The sequence below is a fragment of the Carassius auratus genome, chromosome 34, assembly GCF_003368295.1.
Source record: "Carassius auratus strain Wakin chromosome 34, ASM336829v1, whole genome shotgun sequence".
In the NCBI taxonomy this organism is placed as follows: Eukaryota; Metazoa; Chordata; class Actinopteri; order Cypriniformes; family Cyprinidae; genus Carassius; species Carassius auratus.
In genome coordinates, this window is record NC_039276.1 from 23394700 (window position 1) to 23420567 (window position 25868).

The 25868-nt window shown below is 37.9% G+C and overlaps 1 protein-coding gene across 1 annotated transcript; it reads right to left on the reverse strand.

Annotated features, from left to right (window-relative positions):
* Window positions 1–2730: 2730 nt before the first annotated feature.
* Window positions 2731–25592, reverse strand: actr5 (actin related protein 5). Its single transcript, XM_026218705.1, has 9 exons — window positions 25163–25592; window positions 21808–22046; window positions 16501–16670; window positions 15635–15852; window positions 15430–15567; window positions 15171–15269; window positions 14921–15057; window positions 3494–3626; window positions 2731–3235 (listed from the first exon to the last, which is right to left on the reverse strand). The coding sequence occupies exons 1-9, from the start codon at window positions 25547–25549 to the stop codon at window positions 2954–2956; spliced, it is 1803 nt and encodes a 600-aa protein (XP_026074490.1). The 5' UTR covers window positions 25550–25592; the 3' UTR covers window positions 2731–2953.
* Between the last annotated feature and the right edge of the window lie 276 nt (window positions 25593–25868).

Sequence of the window (25868 nt, forward strand, 5' to 3'; positions counted from 1 at the left end):
TGTTTTAATGTTGGCCTCATCTGCCTTAATATCCTCTTAGAATTTCAATGTTCCGTTTAATTAATTAAATTTAAATATCCACTTTATCTTTCATTTTTTCATTTATTATTATGTGTATTTGTAATGTGTATCTTTGTTTTATTTTTATTTTTTTTAAATAACAAAGATAAAATAATGACAAAGATTTTTATGTTTTTAGGTGGCTAATTGAGCAAAGTGCTTCCTTTTATTTTATTTTATTATTAATTCAAGAATAAAATAAAAATATCAGATTGATATAGGAATCTGCAAATATCCAAAGCTGCAGCATCGGTATCGGAAGTGAAAAAGTGGTATCGGGACATCCCTGGTAATTAATTATAATTATTTATATAAATTTCTAACTATTTTGTTACAATGTTTTCTCAAAATCATGAAAAAGGTTTTGTTCCCCCAAAAATGAAATGGGCAATTGTTTTACTCATCCTCAGGCCATCAAAGAGTTATTTTTTTCTTCAGTAGAAGAGTAAAGCAGCCTTTATCATTCTTTGCTTTAGGGTGTAGGTAAAGCCGAAATGTATTGTTGACATTAAAACACATCCATGATGGAGAATACACTCAAAGACATATACACACTGAAATGTAATAGTCATTGAGAATGCTTACACACATACGCGCCACACACACATACATTTTCTTGTAGCTATATACAGGGTGCTGGTCATATAATTAGAATATCATCAAAAAGTTTATTTATTTTACTAATTCCATTCAAAAAGTGAAACTTGTATATTATATTCATTCATTACACACAGACTGATATATTTCAAATGTTTATTTCTTTTAATTTTGATGATTATAACTGACAACTAAGGAAAATCCCAAATTCATTATCTCCGAAAGTTGCAATATGCAATGAAATATAAAAATTCTCACGCCTGTTACCAATGGTTTAGGATTTATGAGTGATTTTGTACTTTTGATAGCTGTATCGCCCACCCCCATCAGGCCTAATGGGTGAGACTTGTAGGTTACATTGTAGGTGGTTTGAGTACTACAAACATTCTAAGTTTCAACTGTCTGTGACTAACAGTTTGTTGTTCGGCCCAATCAGTTTTACGCAGAGATTGCAGTTACAATAGAGTTTTAGAGCTATGTGCTTGAACACGTAAAAATGATGTGAAATGTGGATGTTTTTTTATTTCTAAAGAATATAAGGTGAATAAACTATTCTTAACAAACTCAATTTTGCCCCTTCTTTCAGGTGCTTGGTTCACACATGCGTGTATCACCAGCTCAATGGTCTTTGGTTTGAGTTGGATTGGTTTCCTAAAGTTCAGTGTGCTGCCAGACTAAATGGGGTGCTAAAAGATTTGGCAAAAACCAGCATCACAGAATCTTATTCGTCTGTAAATTGGCTCATTTATAGTCAGATTGACTGTCAGGCATGTCCAAAAGAGAGCTTTGATTATCTAGTAGATCTGTGCTGCTTGCACCACTAACTTTTTTTTTGATGTTCAGTCCAAATAGGTAAACTGATTCAACTAGGTCACCAAAACAACTGGTTCAAAAGAATAATTAATTGGAAGACCATTTGCCTGAAGTTATGGATTACAGGTACCATATTTTACGGACTATAATCAAAATTATCAAAATTAATTATACATGAACCAAGAGAAATTAATCAAGAGAAAACATTACCGTCTACAGCCGCGAGAGGGCGCACTATGCTGCTCTGTGCTCCTGTAGCCTACTCTTGAAAAGATAAGAGCGCCTTCTCACGGCTGTAGACAGTAATGTTTTCTCTTGGCTCTAAAACAAAATGTGACTGACAGTCCAGTGCGACTTGTGTATGTTTTTTTCCTCGTCATGATGTATTTTTGGACTGATGCGACTTATACTTAGGTTCAACTTATAGTCTGTAAAATATTTTTCCTGTTCCTTAATATGCTTTTTTTCTAATTCTCAAAATTGGCAGCCTGATATGCATTTTATGAATCACCCTGCCCGATGGTTTCAGCAAAAGTCTTCACTACACTTGGGGATGAAAATGCAATCATCTACAGACCGAATTAAAGCTCAGTCTAAGCCAAACCCTTGCCAGAAGTGGTCAAATTCATTTTGATCTGGGTGAGCATACTGTGTTGAGCTGCAGGTAACCAGGGGGCAGTGCAAACTCTGAAATGCCAGAGTAAAAAAAAAAAAAAATTAAATTGAAATTAAAATTCTAAAATGTCTCCATTATTTCTTTAACAGAAATTTACTAAAATTAGGTTAATTGACAAAAATTAACTTGATCAACTAAATCCTGCCTGACAATCTGAATAGCATTTCTCGTCAGTAGCTACATTAGAATAAAATATGCATATCCTTTTTGTGAGATAAGAACAGCACATGCACATCGATAATTCATATTTCACTGTGTCTGAACAGTCGCCATAATTTTGCCAAGTAAGACATGTTCCTGGACCCACAGCTTTTGATGATCCTGGATCAACATTGTTGTTTAAAATATAGACTTGACCCAATCCCTACCCCTAAACCTACTTTTATTCCTAAAATCAGAGGGAAATGGTAGCTGATAAACAAGAGTGTTGAAGCACCTAACTCTGATTGTAAGCCTAAAACAGATATTTCCTGAAAGGTTATGTCTCAGTTCTGACTGGTTGATTGGAATGTTGTACTTGGTGAAATCACGCTCATCATGTCTGAAGACATCAGCGGCAGCAATAACAACAACAACACTTTGCATTTGTAAATGTGAAACTCTCTTCCTTTATATACCAAATAAAACACACTAAACAAACACACTGTATTCTAGAAAATGTAAGTGCTAATCACTAATAACATTGTCAAATATACATGTCAACAGTTTAAACAGGTTTTTTCAAGAATGTTTTGATGGCTACTGAAATACCATGCAGTTTCAAAGGTCCAAACTGTCAGAAGTCTCCATCAATCAGGACAACACATTTCAAGCCAGGGAAATGTCATTGTCCTTGTCATTGCTGGTGGTGTCAGGAAGACTGGTGTCTGTCAAGCATTTTCCCATAAGTGTTTGTTTTGTGGCTGATGATGTTTTATTGAGTTTCATGGGTATGAAGATGTTTGAGGCACAGTGCTCTTTCAGATATTCCCCACCGTTTTCTTCATAATCTTGACGGCTGATCCACCCCTGAGCTTCAGCGGGGTTTGTAAGTGCCCATTCACATGCCCCAAACCAAGTATCCAGAGCTGGCCGTCTCGCCAGAGACACCTACCAGACCAGAGATACATAATCAAATCACATGATTTGTATCATAATGCACATTTTAGTATGATAGCCACTTAAGAATAATAGGTAAAACATCCTTTGAAACTGAACAAAGGAGATGCTTTTTCTAAACAAATATGCCTTTTAAATTTTCATGTTTTTACTGAATGTGTGCTAAAGATGAGTCACCCCCACAATCTAGGAAACTATGCTTTTTTTTGGATCACAGAATAATTGAAGTAGTTACTGTTGATATCAAACCTTAAAATGCGACTGGAACGGTCTGATTGCAAGCAGGTCTCTCTGCACTCTTTCTTTTAATCCGGGGTACTGCAGGTTTCCTCCAGTCAAAAACACATTCTTCACAAGTGCCTCCTGCAGTTCAGGCGGGTACCTACAAACAAACACACACCACTGAAATCAGAGCACTGCATTTTTTTCAGTTTTTTAGTTCAGATTCAAACTCAATTCAAACACAATTCCCTCTCACGATTTATTGCTTTTGCTTCTCACAAATATTTACACAATCATGCAGCACGTATCAGAAAATCTGCACTCCTGGACTGTGCTTCTCCTCAGTCCACCACGCTCATTCTCTATAGGGTTCAGGTCAGGGAACTGAAATGGCCATAACAGAAGCTTGGTTATGTGCCCAGTGACTCATGTCTGTGTTGTTTTCAAGGTTTGTTTTCGTATTATTGTCCGGTTGGGTTATGACTGGGATATGATTCCCAATGAACCAAGTGCCATGTTGGTTACAGTGTTTACTTTCTTTTTAATTATATTTTTATTCAATATTTTTTTATTTGTGAAAAATACTGTCATTTGAATTATATGCATGTTTTTTACACATATATTTTTTAATCCATTGTCAATTATATAATTGTAATAATAATAATTTAAAAAATCATATCGGCAAAAAAAAAAAAAAAAAAAAAAGACCAAATGATTAATACAGATTTATTTTCACAACCTTCTTTGATCATATTTATCATATTTGGGTGCCAATAATTCTCACCATGAGTGTATATACAGTATTGTTCAAAATAATAGCAGTACAATGTGACTAACCAGAATAATCAAGGTTTTTCGTATATTTTTTTATTGCTACGTGGCAAACAAGTTACCAGTAGGTTCAGTAGATTCTCAGAAAACAAATGAGACCCAGCATTCATGATATGCACGCTCTTAAGGCTGTGCAATTGGGCAATTAGTTGAATTAGTTGAAAGGGGTGTGTTCAAAAAAATAGCAGTGTGGCATTCAATCACTGAGGTCATCAATTTTGTGAAGAAACAGGTGTGAATCAGGTGGCCCCTATTTAAGGATGAAGCCAACACTTGTTGAACATGCATTTGAAAGCTGAGGAAAATGGGTCGTTCAAGACATTGTTCAGAAGAACAGCGTACTTTGATTAAAAAGTTGATTAGAGAGGGGAAAACCTATAAAGAGGTGCAAAAAATGATAGGCTGTTCAGCTAAAATGATCTCCAATGCCTTAAAATGGAGAGCAAAACCAGAGAGACGTGGAAGAAAACGGAAGACAACCATCAAAATGGATAGAAGAATAACCAGAATGGCAAAGGCTCAGCCAATGATCACCTCCAGGATGATCAAAGACAGTCTGGAGTTACCTGTAAGTACTGTGACAGTTAGAAGACGTCTGTGTGAAGCTAATCTATTTTCAAGAATCCCCCGCAAAGTCCCTCTGTTAAAAAAAAGGCATGTGCAGAAGAGGTTACAATTTGCCAAAGAACACATCAACTGGCCTAAAGAGAAATGGAGGAACATTTTGTGGACTGATGAGAGTAAAATTGTTCTTTTTGGGTCCAAGGGCCACAGGCAGTTTGTGAGACGACCCCCATACTCTGAATTCAAGCCACAGTACACAGTGAAGACAGTGAAGCATGGAGGTGCAAGCATCATGATATGGGCATGTTTCTCCTACTATGGTGTTGGGCCTATTTATCGCATACCAGGGATCATGGATCAGTTTGCATATGTTAAAATACTTGAAGAGGTCATGTTGCCCTATGCTGAAGAGGACATGCCCTTGAAATGGTTGTTTCAACAAGACAATGACCCAAAACACACTAGTAAACGGGCAAAGTCTTGGTTCCAAACCAACAAAATTAATGTTATGGAGTGGCCAGGCCAATCTCCAGACCTTAATCCAATTGAGAACTTGTGGGGTGATATCAAAAATGCTGTTTCTGAAGCAAAACCAAGAAATGTGAATGAATTGTGGAATGTTGTTAAAGAATCATGGAGTGGAATAACAGCTGAGAGGTGCCACAAGTTGGTTGACTCCATGCCACACAGATGTCAAGCAGTTTTAAAAAACTGTGGACATACAACTAAATATTAGTTTAGTGATTCACAGGATTGCTAAATCCCAGAAAAAAAAAATGTTTGTACAAAATAGTTTTGAGTTTGTACAGTCAAAGGTAGACACTGCTATTTTTTTGAACACACCCCTTTCAACTAATTGCCCAATTGCACAGCCTTAAGAGCGTGCATATCATGAATGCTGGGTCTTGTTTGTTTTCTGACAATCTACTGAACCTACTGGTAACTTGTTTGCCACGTAGCAATAAAAAATATACTAAAAACCTTGATTATTCTGGTTAGTCACATTGTACTGCTATTATTTTGAACAATACTGTATGTGACCAGTCACGGAAACCAGTGACACAAGTCAGCAGCACAACTTTCGAGCAAAATAAGAAAGAAGCGGGGTTTTTTTTTCCAAAATTGGTGATTTTCGTTTTTTTGCAGAATCTGTTAGTTGAGATCACGAAGAAGCCTCTCCGTGTTTGAGATAGCAGTATTGGTATATTTGAAAGCGTACATTTTGAGGTTGAAATCGGCTTGTTTTTCTGAGATTCTAGCACGCAGTAGGGGCGCGTCATTGTCACCGCAAAGATGATCGCAGACGAGCTGAACCGTGGCCGTTACACCGAAAATGTTTTGAAGTACTTCTTCGACAAGCCGGATGCTTATAAACAAGCGCTCACTGATTCTAAAGATGATCTGAGCGATGATGAAAGCTCAGATCCAGACATTATGTACATGATACGGCTGGATTCTTTAGCTGCGGAAAAAGAGTGGCAGGACATGCGAATTATTGGACATTTAGAGGCAAACGGACGCACAGTGCAAACTTCAGAGATGGTTACATCCACAAAGAAGACCCCGACAAAGAGAAAGTGTGCCCGAACAACTTATTTCATTGGAGGCATCGAGATCTGCAAGAATACTTTTCTGTTTCTTATGGGGTGAGTTTCCATAAACATCAAAGTTTGTCGTTTTGTGTTCATTCTAAGAACATGTACACGTTATCTCATGTTTAGTCCATGTTTAGACCTTCCCATACCTACCTATTGTTATTAGCTAGCTCTTCGGTTATCACAGAATCCTGTTACAAAAGTCCTAATGATACACAATCAAATTAATTCACCAAGTTTTATGTAGAAAACCAGCAAATAACAAATAAAATTAGCATCAATAAGTACTTTTTGTTTACATAAACATTAAAATAATAACATTAAAAATGATGGCAAAATTTTAAAGGAGTGTCTTGCAACATTATCTACACTGCACAAGTTCAAATAGAGTTTTGACAAAAAAGGTTTTATAAAAAGATAAAACTCACAATCATAAATCCTCTAAATAATTTTTATACAAGTCAAAAAAGATAAATTACTGACATTTACAATGTACATTCTCCTATATTATTAATAGTATGCGGTCCGATTTTTCCTCTTGTGTCTGTCGTTGCTATGCAACCATGCAGCTTTACAGGGGGAGCTTTACAGGGGGTATGGCTTATCTAAATGAGATGTAAATGAGCCCTATTGTCACTCGCAGCAGTGAGAACAGGTGAGAACTGTACAATGTTTAGAGGCCATTTTCTCCCTTTTGAGCTTTTTTGAGTGCCTACCTTCAAATGGCCACAACTTCTCCATATCTTATCAGATTTCCATGTGTTACACATTGTTGGAAAGCTTGGAGACTACACTTTCAGAATCTATAACTCAAAATGCCCCAGAACCGACTTGTGTCCCTACTTTCCGTGATTGGTCACATATTTATACAGTATATATGGTCACACTTTAAATTAAATTTATGCATTTAGCAGACCCTTCTATACAAAGCACCTTACATTGCATTCAGTCTAACAATTTTTCCTAACTTTAGTTTGGGAAACAATTCTCACTATTAACTAGAAGTTAATACTTATTAATTGTTAGCAAGGAAGTTAAGGTTAGGTATGGGGTAGGATTAAGAGACTTAAAAATATTAGTAATATGTGATATGGATGCTAATAAGCAGCTAGTTGACAATGAGAATTGGTCTCTAAACCAAAGTCTTACCAAAAACACGAAATTTGACAACATTTGTGTTGTCTGAGCTAAATTCTGAATCGAAATCATGCCCAAATGCGTCTGTAAGGAATTTTGCTTGAAGGGGACCAATTTTACTGCTAAATCAATCGGACAAGAAAGAAGGACGAAACAGAAAATTTGATCAAACATTCAATATCCCTTAAACAAGGAGTAAATTATTTTAGACCAGATTTTAAAGACAGTATTGTCTGTATTGGTGTATAGTCCGTATAAAGAAAACTTATAAGTATAAGTTTAATATATAATTATATATATATAAGAAAAGTATAATACAGCTTCAGAAAAACTAATTTTATTCTTCTTAAGAGCAGTGCTGGTCCTACACTTTTGGGGGCCCCTATGCAAAACTCTGTCAGGGGCCGTCTTTCTGTGCATTAATCAAACCCCCAAAATGACCCCAACCCCTTAATCTGTTCTTTCAGAGTGAGTTGAAAGCAGTCAGTAATAAAATACAAAAAATACAATTACAAATAGGACAAATACAATACAAAAAAGGCCCCCTGTAGTGAATCCATGTGTTTTTGTAAGATAAATATCCATATTTAAAACATAATAAACACTTTTTTTTTCATACTTCTGCTGACTGTTAGAAAAATCCAAAGATGTGTTGGCAAATATCTTCATAATCCAGGAGCAATGAGCAAAATAATGCACCTCATTAAACTATATACAGAAAACAATAATAGAGACTGTCTATAAAAAGTGCATACCATCAATGAATCAAATAACATTTAGTAAACTGCATAAACAATTATGAACAAAACGGCATCATGTATTTAGGCATAGTAGTTGTCGACCATTAAATTATTATTAATATTTAAGAAATTTGAAATCATTTGACAATGGATTAAGTTTTTTTCCACAAATAAGTAAATATCTAATAAAAATCTTATTAAAAATAAAGTAAACACTGTAACCAACATGTCACTCAGTATTCTGGGAAGTTTGTGTGCACTGGGAATCATATTTTTTCAAATAAAGATAGGGGAACACCCATTTTACATGAATATGACAGTGGGCAAATGCATAAAGCACTACATAATTTGTAATCACGAGTTTACAGTTTAAAGCTTCAATTCACACGGACCAGCTGTCACAGAGAACACGCGATCATGCTGGATACACACTTCCCAAGATCTCACAGCTCGATTCGACTAATTTTGCAAGATTTGTGAAATTAAATGTTCATTAAATTATATAAATGCGTATTTGCGTATTAAAGCTGCAGTTGGTAACTTTTGACGCTCTAGCGGTTAATAAACAGAACTGCTTACGTCTTGCGGAAGAACATCGTAGCCGGAACTACTTCTCTCTGTTTATGTCTATGAAGAATCACAAAGGTACTGGGTTACTCCGCCGCGGTATCCCCGAAGCAATCTAAAATAGTCCGAATATAAACACTTATTATAGATGTACCCTAGTGATTCAGGACAAGCTAAAAACACGGTTTGGAAAATGGATTCATGGTGTACTCGCTTATTATATACACTTTTCTACATTTTGAACACAAACAAAGTTACGGACCGCAGCTCTGATTGGTTGTTTTTTGCCGGGAGCGAAGGAGTTTCTGCAAATGGCAATAGGACCACTGGGAGGAGCCAGAGGAGCTTGATTTTTTCACAGATTATCTGTCTCATATTCTACTGTCAGGACATAATGACAGGTTTAATAAATATGTAAAAAACATATTTTTACAAAAGTTACCTACTGCAGCTTTAATGCTGACGGTTTTATAGTGTTTGCCTTTCTATTACTAATAGGCCTAATATAAAACAGTGTAAGGATGAAAGAACCTGAGATACTTTGATCTCCTGAGAAACAGACAATACAAACATACACCGGCATCTTCGAGGCACCCCACAGAGTGGAGGAGCAGGAGACCTCCCCTTCTGGCCATGTGTTTCATTTTAAATCCCTTCACCCATTCTTCCTTCTACTCAGTCTGCTCAAAATGATTACATGAAAATGTCAATGCAAGTGAACTAACACTCATGTCTAGTATCATTGGAAATGTCTCAGTGCAACTGGTACAATGGTCTCACTCTCACAAAAGTAGATTAGAAGATAATACAGATCTGAAGAGTCAAGAGATATCTTGATTATTGTGATGGGAGTGCCCTTTCCTAGGGTCCTCCATGTAAATTACCCCCTGTTCCCATTGAGTTGTAAAACCACCCAGGCTTGGAACCTGAGTTAATGCAAATTCCAATTGTTAGTTCCTGTCTCCATCTCGGGGGATGTTTGTCTTGGTCTGAGGTATTTAAACGAAGAGGATCAGGGCGATTTCTGTAGCCAGAAAGCCCGTAGTGTGTTGTGTGTCTCTTCACTTCATACTATGTATTTTCTAAGGTCAGGTATGCATAATTTACTTTTAGATTCATCTTTGAGAATTTGATGTTTTGTATTGATATGATTTGATGTGTTTCAATTGGATATGTAATTGGCAAAATACATATCTACCTGATTGTAAATAAATTGTTACATTTTGATTCTATTCTGTCTTACTCTGTAATTATTGACTAGTAGATTACGTTGTATCCCTGTTAGCAACATGAGCTCCCGAATGAACAAGTTGATATAAAAATAGAGTTAACTAGAATAATCAAATGTCAGAAGAATATTAATTAAGAAGGCATACAACCAATTTGCATTCAATCTAAATTCGAGATCATAAGAAAATGGAGTCAGATTAAATGATAAAATGGAGTCAGATTTGAGTTTAATTTAAACTGAATAACTTTACGCGCTGAAAGACTGAACACGCAGGAAACCTTCATCCAGCACCGGATACCTTCCTTGGGCCGAGTGCCTGGACCTTACAACGGTCTTTATTAATACTTTCTGTATACATTAATTCCTTTGTTTAACCATTCTCTCTGATTATTAGACAGAGTTCTATCAGTGTTCGCGATCGCCTCAGAGTCATTCCCCTTAAATTTCATATGAAAACGGTGGCAGACCTCCACATCTTTCAGCGCGCTCTTCAATCCGCAGACCGCGGCGGAGCAGCACGAGCGGACTCAAACAGAAACAATTCTGACAAAATGCAGTTGTCGATCTCGGCCGAAACCTGTTTACAGCTTTAATCCAAGGAACATGTGAATGCTATGGATTTATTTTAAACATTTGAAATGTTCTTTAAATGTCATCAATTGTTTTTTGTGGCTCTTTTTTTTTTATTGCTTCAGGCACCGTTTAGGCACCAGTACCGTTTTGAATAGTGTTGTCACGGTACCAAAATGTCAGTATTCGGTACTGATACTAGTGAAAATCCACAGTTCTCTGTACCAATTTCGGTACCAAAGCAAAACACAAAAATAGTCTAATAAAAAATAAAAAAAAACTTTTTCATTAAAAATAAAACCAATGCCATTCTTTATACTTATTAACAATTATGTTTGAAGTTTTTCAACAGTAGTAGCAGTATCACATACTTCTATTAAATAATAGTAATATTTCTGGCACAATGCCTTTAAGAAAAAAAATGCTTTTTATTTATATATAAAAAAAAAAAAAAACTTTTATTTTGATGGTCTACTTTTATTTTGACACTGGTTTTACTGAAATGAAACTGTAAAATGCTTGTGAAGTGACTCTGTTGATGTTGTTTATGTATTTATGTCCTCATTGAGACGGCAGATGCTGAAATTACTGCAAGAGTCACGCGCTTCAGTCTAAGTAGAAAACAAACCATTAATTCAATCACACAGAGACATAGAGGAACATTGAGGATTCATATTTCAACCAACTTTTGCAACTTAACATTTATAGATACTGGTACGGAGATTTGATTAATTTATGCTAACTTTGACTAATTCCGTGACTGTCCATATTAAAATGTAAGTTTAATTTTCATGATTGGATTTTGAGATTCCGTCCGCGTTTTCGGCTTCGCGGAAATCATAGCACTGTATGCATCAAGAACGGGGTTGACTGGGTCCTCGGTACCACCGGTACTTAAAAAACCTGGTACCATCACATTTAGATTTTTTTAGAACCGTATCATACTTTTCCGAATACTGGTGTAACGTCAGTGCTTTTTTGATTTCATATGGGACTCCACCGCTTTAACTTCCATTGTCCTGAGTTTAAAGGTGTTTAGCCACATCTTGCAAGTCGCCTCATAATCGTTGCTTGTACCAGCTAACCAATCTCTATATTTAACATCCTTTAGCCTAATCGCATTGAACTTGCATTTGCACATTTTTCTCTCTTCCTCCTTTTGTGGGAGTACGTAATTTGTTGCCGTAAATGCCGCGCACAATAACTTGAGCAAGAAAATCCACAAAGAATAAATTGTATAATGCTAATTAGTCAATTTTTCTCCACTCCTTTATTAATCAAAAGTTTAATTAAAACCATGAAACATACATTTTTACATCAATTTAATAAAAGTTGAACAAAAATAATGTTTATGGCCCTAATAAATGTTTTATTTTTCCTTACCATATATTTTTTTTTATTGTTACCAATTTCTGTGTTTTAGCATGTATAATTATTTGAATGCACAAAACAGCTTTATTTTTTTTCTTTAAGAAGCCTTATGATTTTGTCCCCTCAAAATTTTGTATTTTCATTTGAATTATCAAATCAAGGCATGAAACATTAATTTAATTTATCTTTTAATTACTGAAAACGTTTTTGCAAACAAATTGGATTTACAATATTAAAATTAAAACATGGAAGAAATGTCTTTGTGTTGTCTCTGTGCAATGTAAGCTTATGTCACTAAAACAAATTCCTTGTATGTGCAAGCATACTTGGCAATAAAGCTCTTTCTGATTCTGGTTTCAACATTTACTACTACTATTATTATTACTTTTATTATGGTTCACTACTTTTTTTTTTTTAACAAAGCAATTTTTTTTGTTTTTGTTCAGTACCCATTTTAAAAACTATCAGTTAATTAATCGGTATCGGCCAGTGTGGTCCAACCAAGCTATCGATATCGGCAAAATCCACTACTGGTCAACCTCTACTAAAAATGACAAAATTAAAACTAATTAGGATTCAATTATTTATTATTCTTTGCAGGATCTGTTTGCTCATGTGATTGTGCGCGGCATTTACGGCAACTTATTATGATTGATTCTGAAATATTGTGTGGTTAAAATTTTTTTCATTTTAGTAGTAGACTATGTACTGTGGTGCCATCCCAAAGAAGTTCAAAATCACTCTCACGAACCTTTTTCCTGGACTGTGCCCAGCTGGTGGAATGACCTCCCAATCTCAATTCGTACAGCTTTGAGTCTTTACTCATTTTCAAGAAACATCTAAAGACTCATCTTTTTCGACAGCACTCAACCAACTAATACTAGCACTTTTCCTTTTCTTGTCTTTTCATAAAAAAAAAAAAAAAACAACAACAACAACAACAACAACAACAACCTGTCTATGCGTTCTGTACTAGACTAACTGAGACTTGTCATGACACTTGTATACTTTTGTTGTTCTCTTGTTGACCTGACTGCTTCTATTGTTCTCATTTGTAAGTCGCTTTGGATAAAAGCATCTGCTAAATGATTAAATGTAAATTTAAATGTACTGAAAAATCAAGCGGGGCTTTTATTTTGACGGGTTGCAATGAATACCTTTACAGTTCTGTGTATGTGATATGACGCGTATATCCCCCACCTTGGAGCCTCAGACCAGCCTGGTCCAGCTGGGGCTCAACACTTCGCTGTGCAAGTGGCTGTTGGACTTTCTGACTGGAAGACCTCAGGCAGTACGGGTCGGCAGCAACACATCCGGACCATCACACTGAACACTGGGGCCCCCCAAGGATGTGTGCTGAGCCCCCTCGTCTTCACTCTGCTGACCCACGACTGCACACCGTCACACAACTCCAACCTCTTCATTAAGTTTGCAGATGACACGACTGTGGTGGGTCTCATTACCAACAGAGATAAAACAAACTACAGGAGCGAGGTGAGCCGCCTGGCCGGGTGGTGCAGTGACAACAATCTGTCTCTGAACGTGGAGAAGATGAAGGAGAGTGTTGTAGACTTCAGGAGAGTGCACACTCAGCACGTTCCTCTGACCATCAACGTTGTGACTGTGGAGAGAGTGAGCAGCACCAAGTTCCTGGGTGTGCACATTACAGAGGACCTCTCCTGGACCGACAACACTGCAGCACTGGCCAGAAAAGCAACGCAGCATCTCTACTTTCTCCGCAAACTGAGAAGAGCCAGAGCCCCGGCACCCATCATGTGCACCTTCTACAGAGGCACCATCGAGAGCATCTTGTCGAGCTGCATCACTGTGTGGTATGGAGCCAGCAACGCGTCCTGCCGAAAGACTCTGCAACGCATAGTGAGTGCAGCTGAGAAGATCATTGGTGCTCCCTCCAGGATATTTACGGAACCCGTCTCACTCTCGAAGCCCTCTGCATCACATTTGATCCCACCCACCCATCACACAGCTTCTTCAGCCTGCTACCATCAGGGAGGAGACTGTGGAGTCTCCAGGCCAGGACCAGCAGACTGAAGGACAGCTTCATCCACCAGGCTGTCAGGAAGCTGAACGCTCCCGAACCTGCCCCCCCCCCCTCCCTCTTCTTCTCCAGGCACCACTGAACTGGATTCCATGAATACGTCCACGTTTTAGACATCACAGAAATCATAGGGCCGTACAATCACAGGGCCCTTGAATACTAAATGATTATTTAATCAAAACAAAAGAGCAATTCTAGGAGAATACACATTCCGGACGCGCCGCGTTCAACTCGTGCAACGGTCTTTAACAGTTTATTTATTCACCAAATGGACAAAAGGTTACTTCAAGAATGAACAATGAGGCATAGATAAGTTTGAAGTTCGGTGTTTAAAAAAATGGAGCAAACGCAAAGATTTTCGATGAAAATGCTCAATATACCGTTCATTATGTAAAGTTACATTAACAATGATTTGGAGCGAATATAATGTAATTTAATGGAAAACTATGTGAATGGTGCTCTGTGGCAGGCCAGGATCTTCTGTTGGTTGCATTTAAATCCGGGTTTGAAGTTTCTTGCTCTGTTCAGCAGGCAGCATCACGTGCTGTCAGTGATTTAAACCACTAGAGGCTGCTCTCGCACTGTGCAATGAAAACATACCCCTCTCAGCCGCTCCAGCAACTGAAACCTACCGACATGGATTTTTGCCAATAACCGATTGTTCCAGCAATCAACATCGGTGCTGATTAATCAGCAAAACGATACATCGGTTGAATGCCATCTAAAATTTATGTTAAAATTGCTAAGTTACTAAGTACTCACTACTAATTAAAGTTACTAAGTACTCACTGTTCCAGAACAAACTGCATTGTCTCCATCAGGCCCATCTGCTCCTCTCCGATCAGAGATGGCTGGAATAAGATCTCCGGCACACGCAGACGCTCTGTGCCCACGAATAGATGATACTCCGCCTTGTTTAACAATGGCTAACACAAAATAGATAAAGAGAGCAAAAAGAGCATATAAGAATACGAATATTATGAACAAATCTCGATGTGTTCATCAATACTGTACAGAGTTGATGTTACTCTAAGATTACCTGGATGGCACTGGTAGTTTTGCCAGGCTCATCATTGTCCTGATTTAAATCTGGTGCCATTTCACCAACATCTTCTGCAGGTTGCTCCACCTCTGCAGTCTGATTCAACAGTTTTGCACAAAAAGAAATCATATTTGCAAAACATAATCATTCCCTCCCCCATTCTATCATGTTTAATTATTTATATTCAGTAATCCATACGAATCAAAGACAACACAAGGTCATAAACACAAACAAAAGTATGTCTGCATCCACAAACCTCAGCCTTCATGAGCCTGTGCTGCTCCACACTCATGCTTAGTTTTTGGATGTAAGATTGCAGCTCCTCAGCCGAGTCCATGTTGAGCTCCACCAGACTCCTGTGAAACAGTTCCAGAGAGCCGTCCTCCAGCAGCTCCTGATGGGAATATGACTGTTACTGTGTGCATACAGCATTTCACCCATCTGTATGGAAATGTGTATACCTGCACAGACAGAAGCATTTCCAGTCGTTTCTGGTCTTCTTGTAGTTTCTCTTCTCTACGGCGACTGTTGATTTCCTGTAGTCGGCGGAGCTGTTGCGTCTTCCTCTCGTTCTTCTCCTCAACGCTCACACAAACGCCACCTGCTCGCCCTGAAAATGGCAGCTGCACCCGGTGAACTTCCCTCTCGTAAAAGCTAGGACTTCGCCACTTCTCCAGCTCTGTCTCACAATTTATGAAAGCATGAATGCAGAAGCAGAAAGCACTTAATGTAGTGAAACAACAAAACTAATTTTATACTGAAAGAACCCAAAATACTAATTAATTCATAATCAATCAATTAATAAAAATGTATGTAATAACTAACACAAAAAACTGAGTTTAAAAAGGCATTTTTTTTTCAAAAGCATTTTTCAAAGGCTCAATTTTAGTCTCATCAGACCAAGCAAGTTTTCCTCTAAATTGCTGAAAAAATTTTCTAGCAAATAAAGGTCCCATATTTTTTCACGATAACTGAGGTCCAGTGGCTGTTTAATTACCATGTAAGTTTCAAAACAGAGTAAAAAGCACACAGCCTGCATAAAGTAGCCATGATTTTGGTTTGAATGGGCTGTCTCCAGTCTGCCCTTTGTTTTCTACTTCCCGCTAGTGCTGTGATGTTGGCTGACCACAGCTACCTGTGGTTGGCCTGGCCATGCGTCACTCAGAAAACAACAGGCCAATCAGAAGAGAGGCTCAAGAACATTAATTAGACAATTTTTGTTACTTATTCCGCAAATATATATTCTTAAGAACATCAAAACCTAAAATAATACTCCAGAAAGGTTTATGTGACCTTTAAGTGCAAAGTTGCAGGACTGCTGGTTTACCGTGCTGGTAGTCTAGTGCTACATAGCTGTGCTGATGCAGCAGCTCCTCCATGCGGCTCAGTGTGATGGCAGTCTGGTTCGCTGGGTATTTCAGCTGCAGCAGTCTCTGGAGGTATGATGCGGCCTCACCTCCACCCAAATTCACACGCTTACAATTGAAAGCATCCAGTCTGCAATTTAAAATCAAACATATTCAACTCAATATTTTCTGTTCATGAGATGAACTGGCAGTGTGTGTGTGTGTGTGTGTGCTTCAGTGCATTATTGTTATTATAAATGTTATTTTTTTCTCTCCTTGTGTTGTTTTTAAGTAGGGACACAGACAATTATGGGTCGAAATCAAAAACGGCAATTCTGAATGCACTTAGCCAAAACCAGAAAATGCGTTTTAATAATTAGGCTAATTTATTATATTATTATACAATAGAAAATAATTTTGTAAGACTTTTTTAATTTAACTAAATTTTAATGATACTGAATAAAAAAGGCAATACAATAACCACACTTGAGTGAGTGAGTGAAGTGACATTCAGCCAAGTATGGTGACCCATACTCAGAATTTGTGCTCTGCATTTAACCCATCCGAAATGCACACACACAGAGCAGTGAACACACACACACACACACACACACACACTGTGAGCACACACCCGGAGCAGTGGGCAGCCATTTATGCTGCGGCGCCCGGGGAGCAGTTGGGGGTTCGATGCCTTGCTCAAGGGCACCTAAGTCGTGGTATTGAAGGTGGAGAGAGAACTGTACATGCACTCTCCCCACCCACAATTCCGTCCGGCCAGAGACTAGAACCCACAACCCTTCGATTGGGAGTCCAACCCTCTAACCATTAGGCCACGACTTCCCAGTAAAAAGTAAAGCAATAATCAATGTCAACTTATTGTGATATATTTTTATACCACCTCAATATTTTTTAGTGAGACAATATATCGCAAGGCAAGTTTATTTAACCACATTTCATACACAATGGTAATTCAGAGTAGAGGTCTTCACGGGTCCAAAAATTCTTGCCCGAACCCGACAGAGACCCGTAATGTACTACACCGAACCGACCCGAACCCGTCTATTATTTCAAAAGCTGGACCCGGACCCGTGTAGATCCGAGAAATGCCTACCCGGACCCGACCCGGACCCGTATATTACTTGAAATCTGGACCCGAACCCGCCGGGAAGACACAGACCCGACGTTGACATATTCCACCTTAAATTGCTATTACAAGTCAATAAACCTGTTGCGAAGAACACAGCTTTTTGTCTTACCTAATTTAAAGAGCGGTGGTCTCTCTTCCTTGTACCTGACTGCCTGTGATGCATTACAATCCTCCGTCAAGAAAGTTATTCATGTTATTCCTCTCGTTATTCCAAGTCCAAGCTGAATCCACTCATTATTTCAGCTTCAAAAGTCCACTTGATGTCACGGTGACGGATGACAAATGCTACTGTGCACATGTACATTCTGACTCGAGTTAATTCGCATAATAACTTACACTGTTTGCCTTTTGAACTATAATAACGATCGCTCCTGCAATGCCATGGCCGCTGACATTATTTATTTACTATCATCTGATCTCTGTCTGTGCTCTCTGCTCAGCATCGAGTCTGAATCTGAACCACTAAAACTTTAAGATTAAACGGTTCATTTATAATATTATAAAAATGGGAGAAAATGTAAAACGCGGTTTGGCGGTCGAAGTGTCCCTCACTGCTTGCCATAGAAACATGACTGCACATGCGTGCTAGCTTTATCAGCCTAAAATGCCTTAACGCAATTTGAGCGTAATAGAAAACATTCATGTGACAGTTCACCTCAGATTGTGTTGCTGATTTGAAATATATTAAACATGAGTGTGTCAAGTCTGCAAGCATTACCCATAGACAGTAAAAGAAATGGACACAGCGACCCCATTGGAACTCAATTGAGACAAATGAAGCCCAGTTTTAGCGTTTTTTAGCACTTCCGTTTCTGACGCGCAGACTCAAACGAAGCTTGACGACGTCAGCAACCTGTCTGCCAGATGTAAATCTTCTAGTAGCTGTGTGTGCAAACTGCCATCGTTAATCTTGCAGAGACGGCGAGCTTGAGCGGGGAGTTCTTTGTCGTGAGTGAGCAGGAGTAAGTATTCTGATTAATTATTTTGTATAGTATTTTAAAATGTAACGCCAGTACGCCATATTAAGTTAATTGCCTGCGAGCTTCTCCTCCTGTCTGTACGGTAATGCGACAGAGAGCCGAGTGGTTATGACGCAATCGTTAGCCTATTTTTTACAAAAACTGTTTATACGGGGCCATAATGTAACATAGAAGGTAATGGAGCCCTTTATACATTGTCGTGTATCTTTAGAAATAAATAATGGACAAACAGAGTCTTTAAACGCCTCACATGTAAAGTTATTCGCTGTCAAAGTGACGCCAAAATGAATGGGAGTCAATGGGAATGCTAACGCAAGTGAAGTTCTGCTAAAAGATGGCAGCCCCCACCCGACTTCAACTTCCGGTCGAGTTCCTTGCCCCTTGGCATTACCGTGTGTGCACTTGTATCAACTCTTGAGTCTGCGAGCGAGAGAGAGAGATCACTGTTTTTGGCTCACTCTTTTCTTTTCCTAATTTTACAAGTTGCAAGTTACAAAAAACACAAGCAGTCTTTGATAACGGCCGGATGTTCTCCGAGTCCGATGACTCCGATCGGCGATCGCACGGGTATTACACACAATGTTAAACAGACCCGGGACCCGAGGTAATAGATTCGGACCCGACCCGGACCCGGCTGATGATTTAAAATATAGACCCGAACCCGTACGTGTCCCGGGTCGGGTCCGGGGTCGACGGGTCTCGGGTGCACTGTGAAGACCTCTAATTCAGAGTGCTATACATAAAAGTAAAATAAATCATATAACAAAAATATCACAATAAAATATCGCCCATTATATTTACTTAAAAATGTATGTCACCATGATTTGTACATTTGACTTGCTTGGTGTAATGTGGTGTAGTCGATTGGTGGGTTTTCGTTAAATGTGAGCCAAAATCATCACAATGAAAACAACCAAAGACTTAAACTACTTCAGTCTGTGTGCACTGGACTTTATACAACTGTTCAATAAACAAGAAGTTAACATTAAGAGACTTACACTTTAGACACTATATTGCCTGTTATGGCTCTATTTCACCGACAAAAAGTAATTCCAAACACAGTAACGTTTTGCATCTCTGAGCAACATGAGGGTGTTTTGTTAATCATTTGTTAAACGATTCAGTTCAATTGCAATGACTCACTTATTAACAGTGACTTGTTGCCACCTGCAAGCAGTTTTAATTTCACATTCAAAGTTTCAAATACTTCAAATGTCAGTATTCAACTTTTTATGTTTACAATATTAAAATATTATTTATGCATGTGTAACTCCAGGTTAAATGCATCCATGTTCATGCATGAATCCGTGTGTAGGCTAAATGCATCTAAACGCTATTTCAGATGCAGTTTCTGTTAGGGCTGCACGATATTGGGAAAAAAATGACATTGCGATATTTTATTTTTCTGCGATATATATTGCGATATTTTTTCTTACAAACACAAATTGGGTGAGCACACTTACATTGTCATTTTAAATGATTTAAACATCGACACCATCGTGTCAATTGATTAATATGCACGAGGGAGAGAGAGCAAGAGAGCGCTCCTGTTGTTTGAAAATGGCTCGCTCTCTCTCGGTCTCTCTCTCTCTCTCTCTCTCTCTCGCTCTCTCAATTCAATTCATATTGCTTTATTGGCATGACATACAAAGGTACATATTGCCAAAGTATTGTAGATAGCAGAATAGAAACAAACAAAACTAAAATGCATATATATTCATAAGAAAAAAAATTACATGCAAAATAAATCCATATACATTTCTATAAACATTGATGGTACTTCTAATGTTCAGAGAGTCTGTCTCTACCTGTCTCTCTTGCGCGCACTCTCTCTCCCTGTCTCTCTCGCGCGCACTCACTCTCTCTCTCTCTCTCTCTCTCTCTCTCTCTCTCTCTCGCGCGCACGCTCTCTGTCTCTCTCGCGCTCCCTCTCTCTCTGCCCTGTTAAACTTGCATGTGGTTTTCAGTCCTGTCAATGATAAACTTGCACTCTATGATGGTTTAGCTGTGCAATTAATCCACGAATCACATTGGTCAAGGGGCCGGGGAGCATCTGGCCCGTACAGTTAATGAATAACGGATCAATTACGACAGCCTACATCGCACATCCTGCGATGTGACTATCGTGGATTCGTACATCGCGATATAGATGCTTAAACGACACATCGTGCAGCCCTAGTGTCTGTGTTTCCTCGGCACAGCAAAGATTAAATTTGTTGATTGATATTTTCATTTGCTTGACCCTAACAGCCCAAATTTCTCATTATAGGTTACCAATTAAATATAAGAATTTTACTCAAATGATAATGCACTTTTAGAAAAAATGACCATAAAAGGTATAAATCAATTTAAACTTAATTTCTGACACTGTGAACTGACTACCACACAGAATATATAAAAAATATCAAAAGTCAGAAAGTTTTAGGAGACAGAATGCTGTTAAAATAGAGATATATTTTTTTGTCAATATCGCACACCCCTTGATGCCAGCCGTTTCGTGCAATTGTCAGAGAAATGTAACACCACACACACACATCCTAACTCTCGTCAAAGATCTGTCAGTGTTCTTTTCATTTTCTCTCTTCTTCAGCCCTTTTTTTGCCCGCTAATATTAACCAATATAAAATCTACATTAAAGTTAAGAATGTAAGGATAAAATCTGTTAATATATAACTTGTAGTTGTGATGCTCATAAATCTTTGGTGAGTGCTCCAAAATTTTAGCTGGTGCTCCTAACTTTTTAAGTAGGGATGAAGTAGTGCTGTAGGATCACATTTATTTGAATGCATTAATTATAATGCTAATGTGAATTAATTATTGAGAGAGAGAGAGAGAGAGAGAGAGAGATGAAAGTAGCGTGTGTGAATTACCTGTGTCTGTGCATCTCTCGAAACAATGAAGCTGTGAGTTTAGTTAGCTACTTCCAAAAACAGCAATTACTTCCCCATTTTACAACTATCTTGAAAAAAAGAAGTTGAATTAACTTTATACATAATCATTCCTTTTAATTTTAAATTTGCCTGAGATGTGTTGTTAAAGCTCTGCGACCTGATCTGGGATTGCCAGCTCTTCCACAGACCCCTTCCCTGTAATTCATCTTCCAGACAGGAACACATGTAAACGGACATGATTTGAAGGCTGAGACGGTGACGGGTTGTTACCTGCCATTGATGACGGGCAGCACGTGTGAGCAGTGATACCCTGAGGACAGCACGAGTCCTGTAGAGGGCAGATCTGCTCCATCCCGGACACTGTTATGATAGAAGCTGAACAGACTGTCCACACCATACGCCACCCGAGGCACTCCATAACACTCAAAGAGCAGCTCAGACATCATCTGTCTGCAGTGCAGCGGGTTACAGGGCGGCTCGGTGACGACCACAGGGTGATCCACATGACTCTGAGGGCACAAGGTCAAGGGGGTCATTTTTGAACAGTTTTAGTTTTGACTGATAACTTTTTTAAATACTTTTAAAATGTATCTTTTTTTTTAATAGCAGGGAAAATAATATTACTGAGGTTAAAAGGTTGGAGGCACCTTCTTCCACAGTTTTCTATATGTGATTCGATACAATGAGAGTCACAAGACTGATTACTCTTTCCACTGCCAAACACATCGATGGATTTAAAAGAAAGCACAAACTGAACAAAATAGCAGAGTTTACAAAGACAGTTTTCATATACAGTTCCATCATTTAAAAGTACTCTTGTAAAAGTAGACCATGCATAAACTACTTTAAAAAGTAAAATTTCTCAGAAAAAACGACTTTGTTACAGTAATGAGAGTATTTGAAATGAGTTACTTTTTTTATATAAACTGGGCTAGCTTTATAGCCATTTTTCCTCATTACTATTACTTTGTTGTTAGTACACATTCCACTCACTGATATTTTACATTATTTCTGAATGTAATGATAACATGCATAATCCATCTACATTTATAGTTTGTATTTTATGATTAAACTGACAGACTTTGAAAGCAGAGACTAATTAACAAAACACAAAAGTAATGTCACTGTTTCGGTCATTCATTTCAGATCTCCAAAACTATTTTATTTGCTGAAATGTCGGTGCAACATTAAAAATTAGTGCTGGGCAACGATTGCATTTTGATTAAATCGCCTTCTAGTCTGTGATTAATTGCGATTAATTGCATTGTTCTGCACAAAACTGATAATGCTTTCAAAAGTATTGCATTGTGCTCTTTTTTCATTTAAAAGTACTGCTATATGAACAAAAGTGCAGTAACACCAGGTTTGCAAAAAGTTTTAACGAATAAGGTGTGCTTTACACAGCAGTATTCCTTATGTAGTAGCAGATACATTATTTCTTCTAAATCTCAATTTATAAAATGAATGTTATTAAATTAAATATAAAACTAGTTATTTAGCACAAACAAGTTATGCTCAGAGTCCAGAGCCTTGGTCATAACATTATAACAGGCAGCTAGAGACTATCATCAGACCCAGTGGTCGAACTGTAAAAAGATTTCGGGAGGATGGTGTGCTCATTTATTTATTTCGCTGAATGTGTTTTTGTGCTGACACCTTGGCTGGTTTAGGACTGTCATAGATAAATAAAATTTACAATAAATCCTCTCGTATAAGTGGCAGCAAATCATTCAAATCAAATGATTCAATTGTTCATACAGCTGATTCAATTAGAAACGAAACGAGTGAATGGACGGTTGAATCACTGACTCACAGGATTCATTCACTTACAGATTCATTCAACGAATGGAACACCACACTTTACACTGTTGTATAAAATTATCAGCATATTTTTGTGCTAATATTTATTTTGTCTTTCATTGATCCAACTGAATTCTAATGGGCTTCATCGCGCAGTGAATGTTTCTAGACTCTCAAGATGTGTTTTTTTTTTTTTTTTTTTTTTTTTTTAAGTCAGACTCGGTGACATACTCGTCAGTTCTCCAATCGTCTATCAGTTCCTCACAGTTACACATATAGCACAAAGTTACACGTTTTTTTAAAGTCTGTGAACTGTCTGTGGTTTTAAGAGAAGCTCGAAGAGGCTCGTGGCATGAAACTATGTTCCCACTGACACTTAAAACCCTCTTAGATACCAAAGACTTTTGCACTCTCTCAGTCTACATATGATGAAAACTGGTAAATATAACAGTGAACTTCCTTAATAGTAATGTAATCACAATCACAAACAATACAGCTGAGATCTCATGACAGAACGTCAGCTGTATTGTTTGTGATCGCTGAATAAATGCACTTACTCGACCGCTGATGTTTGAATAGAGAAACATAAGGCCAGTTGGATTTACTATTAGGGAATTTCAGTGTTATATTTACCAGTTTTCATCATATATAGACAGAGAGAGTGCAAAAGCCTGGGTTCATTAAATAAAAAGCACTGAGTGATTTTTTCCTTTTTTTACTTCAACTTACTAACTGTTACTTACACAATTATAAAATTGTATTACATACTGATTAGTTAACACATCTTCCTTAGTAGCTAACAGTAGTGAGTTAAGTGTTAACGAATAATTACCTCAAACAGTATTCTAAAGTGTTACCGATATTTGTAATAAAACTGGTTATAGGCTATGAATGGTAATAAAAACATGGCTAGCCTACTTTACTTTTACAATTACTATAGTAATATCATTGCTAATTTGCATGAGGAATTGTGTATAATAATATTAAACACATGTTTTAATAGATTATGACATCCCAAAATATCATGAAGTGAGATGCATTTAATTGTGATGAAGGATTGTCACTGTGCAGGGGACAAGACTAATAATGACAGATCAATGCAGAGCAAGTACAAAATTGAACAAAAATGTGATTATAATATTGTTATGATGAATTTTACAGATATGATTAAATCAAGGCAATTCAAATAAAAAAATAATTGATTTTTATTTTTATAAAGCTACAAATTGTCTAGAAGTGTGTTTGTAATATATGGAGGCATTGTGTTGTGTTACTGAAAAGGAAAAGCACTATTTACATGTTCTATAACAGATCAATCAAAATCTTCACAAAAAGTAAAGACCAAGCGCCTAAAGGTCTCCGCGCGTTAATTCGTTTTCGCCACACGTCATAAACGGTTGTGACGTTTTCGTGGGCGTTACCAGCAATGCCTGACAAGTATGATTAAAAAGAAGTGGAGAAAATATTAAACGAGAAAAGAAAACCGGAAATCGAGAAAAATTTACACGGAAATAATGGAATTTTTGGGGGAAAAAATACAAATAAAGCGAATTATATAGGCCCCTAAAAGAGACAAAAAAACCTAACTTGACAAAAACAAGATGCCAACCGGTTTATCTCTTCAAATCCTTCACCTCACAGTCATCTCTCATCACAGTACACAAACACGCATGTGTGCATGGATGCATACACAAAACACTTAGAACACCTGTCAGTTTACAGAACATCATAGTAGGTTACAAATTACTTTTTTACCTCGAGGAAAGTTTGTTGTGCAAATTATGTGTGGACAGACTGAAAACATTTCCCACCGATAAACATCTACCTGTGTGCTTATTCCGAGGTGCGTGAAGACGTAATCAAAGATGAGCTCCTGTATGTCAAAATTAACCACCAAGTTTCGGTCAAACGCACTCTTGAAAGTCCAGCGCAGCGGCTCGAGGCTAGGGATGTCGTTCCCCACGTGCGCGTCACTGCGAGCGGCTCCTCTGCTGCGCGCCGCTACCGACCTGAACACGAGCCGCGGCTGATCCAACTGAGAAACACCGCTCGCCCATCCCGCGCGGCACTGGAACGAGCCGTTGTCCACTACTATCGGCGCAGGACAAGGCTCCAGACATTCCCTCTCCACGGAGAATACCGGATCGGGCGAACATTTATAATCCTCAAAAGTGTAAACATTGCGTTTATCGTTCATGGTACTGAACAACATAAACCGGCTTCTTCGTCACCGATTGTTCGTGTCCGCGGCTCATTATCGCCACCTGTAGGTCAGTTCCAAACGAAAGTCAGATGCTTCTTCTTTATATTTCTAGCAGCGTAGACACTTCTAGGTTTGTTTACTGCCCTCCACTGTTTGAATTAAATTCTAATATACAGTGCTGTATCATACAAGGACAGAAGAACTGCTTCAGAGATCCGGTGATGTTTGTCACTGTATCCAAGTAAAGATTAAATAGAAAATGCTCTAAATCTTAATTCGTGCAAAAGGAGCCCCAACCAAGAAGTATTGAGTGCATAGTTAAACCTGC